General features: G+C 38.3%; 2 protein-coding genes across 2 annotated transcripts; one reads left to right on the plus strand and one right to left on the minus strand.

Moving 5' to 3' along the window:
* The first annotated feature begins 528 nt into the window (after window positions 1-528).
* Window positions 529-1,203, plus strand: MONOS_16845 (Transport protein particle (TRAPP) component Trs20A). The gene is made up of 2 exons (XM_067869713.1): window positions 529-866; window positions 924-1,203. Exons 1-2 carry the CDS (start codon window positions 552-554, stop codon window positions 1,032-1,034), a joined length of 426 nt encoding a protein of 141 aa, XP_067721521.1. The 5' UTR covers window positions 529-551; the 3' UTR covers window positions 1,035-1,203.
* On the minus strand, window positions 1,189-9,232 carry MONOS_9843 (Cohesin subunit SCC3). The gene is made up of 13 exons (XM_067880379.1): window positions 9,110-9,232; window positions 8,936-9,048; window positions 8,785-8,874; window positions 8,574-8,731; window positions 8,366-8,510; window positions 7,936-8,184; window positions 7,140-7,770; window positions 6,795-6,934; window positions 5,960-6,610; window positions 5,613-5,783; window positions 5,133-5,514; window positions 2,137-4,972; window positions 1,189-2,030 (listed from the first exon to the last, which is right to left on the minus strand). Exons 1-13 carry the CDS (start codon window positions 9,192-9,194, stop codon window positions 1,439-1,441), a joined length of 6,243 nt encoding a protein of 2,080 aa, XP_067721522.1. The 5' UTR covers window positions 9,195-9,232; the 3' UTR covers window positions 1,189-1,438.
* Window positions 9,233-9,296: the final 64 nt, after the last annotated feature.

The raw sequence follows: 9,296 nt of genomic DNA on the forward strand, positions 1-9,296 counted from the left end.
CAGAATAAATATTGATGAACAATTTCTTGTTCGAGCATTAAAGAATGCGAGATTTCGACTGTAAACGAAATATTGTTAATGATTAATTTGATTTTTATTTATGCATAACTCTGGGTTACATCTTCAAATTAAACTCCCTTGAAAGTTCCATTGGAAGGACTTTTTACAAAAATATGAATCAACGAAACAAACAAATAACATTTTGAACAAAGAGAGAGAACAGAAAAATCATTAATAATTCAGAAAAGCAAACAAAAAGTGAATAAATGCTTTAGGGATATTTGAATATTATTTTCGTGAAAAATTTGTTTATTGAAGATGTGAATCAATTAAAAGTTATTTCTTGTTTGAGATATAGACACAAATTATTTTTTCAATGAGTATTGCCTTGTGAAACTCATTTCAAATAATTATGATTTTTGCGTTGAGACCCATTTTAAAATTTTTTTAAAGTCTGTTTTTTGATGTGATTTTTTTGCTTTTTAAAATAGATTATGATTATTTTGTATGTGTATACCATTTTCTCAGCACACCAGAAGTATTAGTGATAAATGCTCGTTTTTGTTATTGTTGGAAAAAGCGATATTCCTTTATATCAAGCAATGTTTATAAAGTCTAATGAAACGGAAGATGTATCACGCTCTGATCAATTTTTAATACACGCAGCACTTGATTGCGTTGATGAACAAGTTTGGCAAAACTCAGCACCGTTCCTCAGAATGGTTGATTTTTCTGAAAAAGCGCAAATTTTTGCATATGTTACTCCTGGCCATACTAGATTTATGCTATATGTGGAAGAGCCTACAGCACAAACAGAATCGCTTGCAGAGAGCTTTTTTAAGCAAGTTCACGAGACTTATATGAAGGTATACTCAATTTTTTATAGAAAAGAATTTTTGATTTCTAAATGAATTTTTCAAAAGGTAATTTTGAATCCATTTTATGAAGCAAATACCCCCATCACCATGAGTGCATTCGATGAAAAGATTAAAAACATTGGAATGAAAACTTTTTCTTCGTATTTACCAAGATGACAGGCCTCAAAGCAAAAATCCAATTATTTTTGTAAAATTAAGTTCAACACTTTTTCAGAATTACCATTTCTTATGATGGCATGCCATTAATGATAGCATGATCATCTTTATTTTTTCCTATTTGTTGTGTAATTTTGAACAAGAATGCAAATAATTTATATTAAAAAAACATTATTTCATTTCCAATTCCAATAAAAAATTAAATAAAAAAGAAAGAAGAAAAATTATTTGAGTAGAAATAAACTGAAGATTGATTGAGGTGACAAATGGAAACAGCGGAAAGTTAAGAATATTTAAGTTGTAAAAGATATAAAGACATTTCAGCAACATTAAGAACACAACAAGATTGAAGAGAACGGAGAAATCATAATGAACGCAAGGCAGATTCACAAAATAATGACAAATCACAGAACATTGTCAGTGAAAAGTGAATCGTCGTTAATCGCCTCCACTTCTTCATCTTCATCATCGGAGCTTTCGTTCTCGTCCATTTCAACTTTAGATTTCTTTCCTTTTCCATTTTTTGAGTTTTGCGTGCCTTTCTTTTTGTTTGGTGTTGCTTGAGTAACTTTTTTGCTTCTGAGCGATTTTCGTGGCTCCTTCACTGTAACTTCTTCACTTTCATCTTCACTAGCTTCTTCAATTTCCTCAATATCTGCTTTTTTCCCTGTTTTTCCTTTTTCTGATTCTTTCTTCGTTTTACCAGCAGTCTGCTTTGCTTTTTCTTTTCTCTGAACATCTTTGCTTTCCTCTTCTACTTCCTCTTCCTCTCCTTCCGCATTCTTCCTCCTTCTTTCTTCGTTCTTTTCTTTCTCAGCTTTAACTTCTCCTTTGCTGGCAACACTTCCCCCTGCTTCCTTTGGCTTGTCCCTCACTTCAACTTCCTTCTTCCCGCGAAGCGTGTCAAAGTAGCTGGTGATAAAGTAGAAGCGATACGGATGCGCTTCTTCCATTTCCTTCGTAAGAGACCCACTTTTCTTCACAAGATAGCGCATTCTGAGTGAATAACATAACAAAAGGAAGATAAAAAGACAGAAAAAAATAAAAAAATAAATATTTACATTAAAAATGTTGACAAGTATAAAATAGTTAGATAGCACACAATGACCACTTTTCAGTGATAGACAAATGTTTGGCGATTGAAATCAAGAATGCAAAGACGCAGCCGCGATCAGCCATATCACGCACTCCCCATTCAATCAGATACTTTGAGCATTCAGTCAGCTCGGCATGACGCGGAGACAAGAAGTGGAGATCGAGCGAGGTAAGAGCAGAAGAAATAGACAGAGAGGCAGAAGAAGCAGCAGAGGAAGAGGAAGCTAAGGAACGAGAACGGCACAGCTTGGAAATGATAGAAGTGGCATAAGTCAAAGAAAGAAGGGTTCTTGGCGTCGAGTCTGCAGAAGAGGAAGTTGAAGAAGAAGAATTAGACGAGGAAGTCGAAGAGAATGAAGAAGAAGAAGAAGGCGACAGAATGCCATTTTCATTGTCTGAAGCAGAAAGACCTCTTCTTTCCTCGTCACCGAGCTCGTCTGGCGGAACAACAAGAAGCGCTGTGATGTACTTCACAACTTGTGCATCCACCCGCCAACTTGGCTTAATCAGCTCTTCCTTTTCTTCGATGTCTTCTCCTTTCTTTTCGGAGTCAATGCTTTTTCCTTTCTTCTTCCCTTTCTCCTCTCCACTCAATCTCTTCCTTTCCTCCACCATTTCCTCCCATCCTTTCTCTTCGTCCACTTTCGCCCTCACCAAATCCACAACTTCCAGTGCTCTGTCTGACACTCTATTTCCACACCCAACCAGCAGCACACACACCAAATACAGCACAGCCCTCCCGTCCTGCCACAGAATCATCATCCACTTCGCATACTCAACAAGACTCTCCAGTCGCGTAAGGATCGCCGAGCGTATCTGGGAAAGCGCTTGATACGCAGGCGACGAGGCCAGCTGGATAAGATACGGTAGAAGAAGTGTGCGATGCTTCAGAGGAAGAGAGAGAATTGCGGTGGAAGAGAAGGCAGAGGATGAGGATGATGAAGAGGATGATGTTTCAGCAAGAGCTGCAGGAGTCAACGGATCATCAGCAACGTTGTTAATGATGTACAGATAGGACTCGAGAAGAGACAGAATGGCTGATTCAGAAGAAGCAGTCGAAGACGAGTCAGCCAGAGATGATATCAAAGATGGTGTCTTCGGAGAAAAGACTGAAGCCGAAGGGGCAGACGCAGCTGAATAAGAAGATGATGTCGAAGCTAATGGCGAAGAGAGAGAAAGAGGAAGCACTTCAGAAATCAGATCCGGCGAAGACAAGAACAAAAGCTGCCTATTCCGTATTTCCTGTTGGGATGGCAGATTTTTGCTTTTCTGCCCTGCCTTTCCGCCATTTGCTGCTTCGTCGCCTTCTCCTTCGCCTTCTTCCTCATCAGTCTTTCTTCTCTTTTTGGTTCCGCTTTTCGGCTTTGCAGATTTCTCTTTTCTTTTCTTGCTTTCTTCTTTCTCGTTTTGCGTTTGTGTAATCTTCTTTCTCTTAAACACAGGCATTTTAACCTCATCTTTCTTTTCTTTTCCACCCTTCTCATTCGCTTTTACATGTTCACTTCCTTCTTCATCAAGTTCTGCTGCCTCTTTTTCTTCTTCGTCTTCATCGTCGCTGTCTTTCACTTCTTCTATCTCGTCGCCTTCGATCTCTTCGCTTCGCGTATTTCTTCTATTCTTCTGGCTCTTCTGTGTTGCGGATGGATTCTTCTTATTGCCTTCTTCCTCTTCCTCCTCATTTTCCTCTTCTTCCTTCTTTTCCTCCTCATCTTCTTCGTCATCGTCTTCCTCTTCTTCTTTGTCCTCTTTCTCACCGCTTTCCCTCGTCTTCTCTCTCACAATCCTCTCCATCAGATCAGCCGTCTCCTTCTTCACAAAGTGCAGCCGAGTGAGCAGAAGTGGAATTGTGTTCAGTAGAAATCCTCGAAGCATCTTAAACTGCGTCAAAGTGCATCGGATGACCAGCCCGTCTTCTGTCGCTTCGGAACCAGCAGCGCTTTCTTCGCTGAATACAGACGAAGACACACGCGGAGTGGCAGCTGAAGAAGACGATGAGGCAGAAGCAGAGGCAGATGATGAGCCAGAAGATGAACGAGATGCAGAAGGGCTGAGAAGAATAAGCAGCTCCAGACAGAATTGGAAGGAGCGCTCTCTGACCATCTCGTTGTGGTTATTCAGAAGTCGCAGCCCGACATCAAAAATGGCATTGACAAGAGTCAAAGACGAGGAGAATGTGAGTGTCGGTGCAGATGTGATGGAAGCAGAGGAGCTCATCGAGTCTGCCAGCTCTTCATCAAGCTCTGCTGTTCCCAATGAAACAGAAGCAGCAGATGAAGAGGAAGATGAAGAGCTTGCCTGGCTTTTTCTCTTCTGTCTTCTTTCGATTGTTTGCAGCAGCTCAGCTTCCTGTTCACCCTCACCGTCTGCATCCAGATCTTCTTCGATCTCAATTGGCCCATCGTTTTCTGCTCCATTTTTCTTCTTCCCTTTTTTGGCTGTTTTTGATTCTTTGGCATCTTTCTCTTTGTTTTTCTCATCTGCTTTCTTCTTTCCTTTGCCTTTTTCCTTCTCTTCGTTTCCACTCTTCTTCCCCTTTCTCTTTTTATCCTCTTCATCTTCCACTTCTTTCTCCCTCGACTCAATCATCTTCTCTCCTTCCTCTCTCTCCTCCTCTCCTTTCTTCATGTCCTCCACCATCTTCTTCAGCCAGCTGACGCCTGCTCTCAAACACAGCAGCAGATACTTCATAACCTCGTTGTGCGAAGGCAAAGAGCCATCAGCCACATTCACAGCGAAGGAGAGCAAAAGAGACAGGAAAGGCGAGAGGAGAGAAAGAGGAGAGACATATTGCAGAAGATAGAACAGACGCTTCAGCTGCAGATGGAGCGTGGAAAGTGTCAAAGCTGAACAGAATTATATAAATGTGAAATATGAACAATTTACGTGAATTTGCATTGGATGACATGATTGTCATTAGAATGTGACATAACACATAAAGATAAAAAAATAATACATAGAGCGAAAAAGCTTCAATTAATCACAAGCAAAAGCAAGGATACAAACCAGCCTTTCCAACAGCTCCGATTTCCTTCAACCTTCCACTCTGCCCCAAAGTGGATTGCAACGGTATTCTATCAACACTGTCGCTGTCATCCTGTTCTTCAGTCACTTCAACCATCTCTTCTCCAATTGCTCTTTCACTGCCTTCGTTTCCTTCGCCCATCTCTCCGTCTTGTTGAGTTTCGAGTTTCAGCTGCTCAATCAGCCTTTCTATGCGCTGGAAGAGGAGCATGTAGAGATGAGAGAGGGATATTTCAGCAGGAGTGTGTGTCGAAGGAGAAGAAGTGAGGAGAAGAGAGAAGGTTGAGCACAATGCAGACAGCACTGTTGATGTCTGGTGCTTCAGAATGAGAGACGGAATGTGCTGCAAAAGAGAGGGAAGAGCCTGACACAGAAAAAAACAATACAAAATGAATAGAAAGATAACAGAAAAATGAGAAAAAAAAAAGATTTTTAAGTTTTCTTGGCAATTGGAGTACAAACCTTTGCTAAAGCAGCATCGCTGGCGATGTTCCAATCGAGTGAAGGAAGCAAAAGAATGAAGCAGAGAATAATGTTGTTGTTTGTGGCAAAACGCACAAAAAGAGAAGGAAGCTGGCGGAATAAGACAAGCGAGAGATTGCTCATCGACGAAACTCTGAATGAAAACGGTTGCTATTAAAAAAATTATTCACAAACAAATAATCAGCAAATATTGTTAATGATATAAATAGATAAATACACAAGAATACAAATATTCCAACAATGAAAATCACAAAAGCGAATGAAAAGTGTTAAATATTATATTCATTTTTATTGCATTTCTCTCTTTCTCTTCACTTTCAGCACACTTCAATCAGATTCAGCTTGGGAATCAACGCCTTCGACTCTCTCGTCAGCTTTTTGATTTTCAGATGAGACAGAATCTCTTTCAAGCCCATCTTGTTTTTCTTCCTCTCTTTTCTGTCTTCGTCGCTATCATCTTCGTTGCTGTCTGACCCGTCTTCGTCTTCTTTCTCTCCACTTTCGTTCTCTTCTTCGTTCTCTTCCTCGTTTTCTCCATCGTCTTTTTCCTCCTCTCCTCCTTTAGTTTTCTTTCCTCCTTGTTTCTTTGCCTTGTCTCTCCCTCTTTTTTTGGGCTTTTCCTTCTCCTGCGAAGGCGACGTGAATGCCAACACGAGTGTCTGTACTGCCTCCATCAGCATACACGACACATACTCTGCCTCTTCTGTGCTGAGGGCTGCGTTTGAGGAAATGAATGACTCCGAAGAAGAAGAAGAAGCTGATGAAGATTGAGTCATTTGGCTTCTGCCTCTTTTTGATTTTTGTGTGGCTTTGTTGTCTTCGTCATCTTCTTCGCTTTCTTCTTCATCTTTTTTTGATTGGCTACCTTTCTTTCCTCTTCCTCGTGCTTTTTTCTGCTTCGGCTCTTCTTTGTTGTCTGCAGGCGACAGTTCACCTGGCTCAGCTGACAGAAGCATTTCAAGATAGACAATCCAGTTCTATTTATAGAGAGGAAAAAATAGACATGTGTGTAAATTATTCAGAAATCAATAGAATTAATTTATTAAAAAATGAATCAAAAAAATTCAAATTGCTAAAAGTTCTCCAATTTCATTCATTTGCTTTTATATATTCAAAATGAAAATGCGGATTTATCTTTTTCTTTTTCATTCCTAAGCACACCATCAAATGAGGCTCCAGCATTGATCCAACAGCTGCCTGCACAATAAGATGAAGAAGTCTTTTCCTTTCTTCTGGCTGTTTTGCTTCTTCCATCACAAACTTCACAATAAACATGATGCTCTCACGAGATAAAACGGGATCTGAATGAAGAATTTATTGGATAAAAAAAACAAATAATTTCAATATTAAAAGAACAGAAATAACAAAATGATTTAAACGAATCAGTTCATAACAAAACGTAAAACTTTTTTTTTAAAAAAATTCAACAGATATTCCATCAAATTCAAAGTTCGGTAATAAAAAGCCATTCAACAACATGTCTTATTGCACATTGTCAACACACACCTGCCTGAGCACTGCGGCTGTCTGGAGAGACATCCATCGATGGCATTGTTGCCAGTGAAATATAAAGGAACTTCACAGCTGCACAACGCGCCGCAAACGATGTCGGATGAATCAGCTGTTGCATCACTGCATTTTTCTGCACTCCGCTCATTTGCAGCAGTTGCACTTTCTCCTTTTCCTTCTCTTTCTCTTTTTCCTTTCCTTTTTCTTTCTTTCCGGCTTTCTTTGCTTTTTGCTGCTTGTTTCCTTTCCCTTTCCCTTTCTTTTTTCCTTCTGCTTTTGCATCTACATCGTCTTCCACTTCAACAACATCGTTCTCTTCACTTTCGCTTTCATCATCAACCTCTTCCTTTTCCTCCTCTTCATCGTCATCTTCATCATCAACTACAACTTCAGCCGTTTCCTTCTTTTTTCTTCCCTTTTCTATCTTCTTCTCTTGTTCATACTCCCTCAGCAGCACATCACAGCACACAAGAATCGCTCCAACAGCTGCTCCTTCACTGACATCGTTGGTCATTTCCACCAGACGCGCCAGGAAGAATTCTGCAAATGGCAGCAGGCCTTCAAACAGAGAAGGTGTTGAGAAGAGCGTGTGAAGTGTCCAGACAGAAGCTTCACGAACTGCTGGCACCTGAAAAGGACGAAGAAAGTTAAAATATCAAATGATGGTTATTGAACAATAAAACGAATTAGTTTGAAAGCAATTTCATAAGAAAAATTTAAATTGGTGTTTTAGATTTCATTTTCATAATGTGCATAATCGACAAATCATTAGCTCTGTTATATATATGCATACTCTATCGTTAAGCATCCATCCCAAGTATTTTGTGTGAAGATTCGACAAAAACATTTTCCTGTTCAAAATAATCCACTCTCCAAGCTTTGTAATGCACAGCACTCGGATAGCTGGAATCGAGTCTCGATAACGATGTACGAAAACAGACGTGAAAAACTGCTTTTGTATTGTTTCTTCGATGAACCGTATCTTCTCTTTCAGTTGGTTTGACTGATCAATTAAATGTTGGTGATGTGCATTAATCTTTCCCTAATTGAATAAAAAACAAAGTTTTGTTGATTAAATAGAGATTATAGTTTGTTTTAAAAATTTTTTGAGAATTCATCGATGCATTTTAGATTGTAGAGTGAAATATGATTAGGTTTCAAAAGAAAGAAAACGAAAGAAAATATGAGATTGAATATGTTAATTCCAATTGAGTTAAATAAACCTTTTTTTTAGGCTTTTGCTCTGCTTCTAAAAGAGCATTATTTGTGTTGTTCTCTTCATTAAGTTCGTTCAAATGAACAATGAGAGCTGAAATGAATTCAAGAGCCAAAAGAGTGTTCGTGTGCCTGAATGGTCTAATATTTGATCTAAAAAAATCAAAATAAAAGTTTTCCAATAAAAATTACAAAAATCTAAAGGAAACAACAAGCCCAGATAATGTTACGAGCCATGTGAAAAATGGTTCAAAATCATCTTCATATAAAGCTCCAGTGCTTATAAACTCTCTCATCAAAAGTGAAGGTATCATTCGAAAGTGTTGGTCAAAATACGATGTCCATATTTGCTTCATAGCAAGTGGATATATTCCCTATAATTTTAAAAATGTGTGAAATCTCATATAAATAAAAATAGGAGCAAAACATTTTTTGGAAAGTGTTCCAACAATTCTGTTGCAATTTCGTTTGTACATTCGGGAAGGACTTCCTCCAAAGATGCATTACATCCAGAAGACTAAAATATAAATATAATTCAAGTTATAAAGTCATTATACAATAAGTTGATAAAAAAATACGTGAAGCAAGAAATTCAACAAGAGGAGAATTGCTTCGTCATGATTTTCAGTATAAAGAGTCCTCCATTTAGTGCATAAAGCTCGTAGTGATGATGGTTTTTTGACAAACTCCGCTGTTATTCATTAAAAAATTTTTCAAATAAAAAATAATTTTTTTGAAATTCTTCTTCAAACCAAAAAATCCATCAGGTAATTTTTTCAGAAAATCCTCTTTTCTTTTGCTTATTTTAGCTGTGCTTCCTTCTGACTTTTGTTGCATCAACGTTAAGAAGCAATGAAAAAACTTAAATTTGACATAATCCCATCATACGTTTTTTAACATTAGATTTCTTTTTGGAAAAAATATTTTTAATATCATAAT

The sequence above is a fragment of the Monocercomonoides exilis genome (genome assembly GCF_001643675.1).
Source record: "Monocercomonoides exilis strain PA203 chromosome Unknown scaffold46-794033, whole genome shotgun sequence".
In the NCBI taxonomy this organism is placed as follows: domain Eukaryota; phylum Preaxostyla; order Oxymonadida; family Polymastigidae; genus Monocercomonoides; species Monocercomonoides exilis.

Bases quoted from the DNA above. Each gene is read 5' to 3' on its own strand.
- MONOS_9843 (XM_067880379.1), bottom strand. From the start codon at position 9,194: ATGCAACAAAAGTCAGAAGGAAGCACAGCTAAAATAAGCAAAAGAAAA. The intron at 8,185-8,365 runs GTTTATTTAACT...TTATTCAATTAG, and splicing joins AGCAAAAGCCTAAAAAAAAG to GGAAAGATTAATGCACATCA. The intron at 6,935-7,139 runs GTGTGTGTTGAC...TTCTTCATTCAG, and splicing joins CAGCCGCAGTGCTCAGGCAG to ATCCCGTTTTATCTCGTGAG.
- MONOS_16845 (XM_067869713.1), top strand. From the start codon at position 552: ATGCTCGTTTTTGTTATTGTTGGAAAAAGCGATATTCCTTTATATCAA. The intron at 867-923 runs GTATACTCAATT...ATTTTTCAAAAG, and splicing joins TTCACGAGACTTATATGAAG to GTAATTTTGAATCCATTTTA.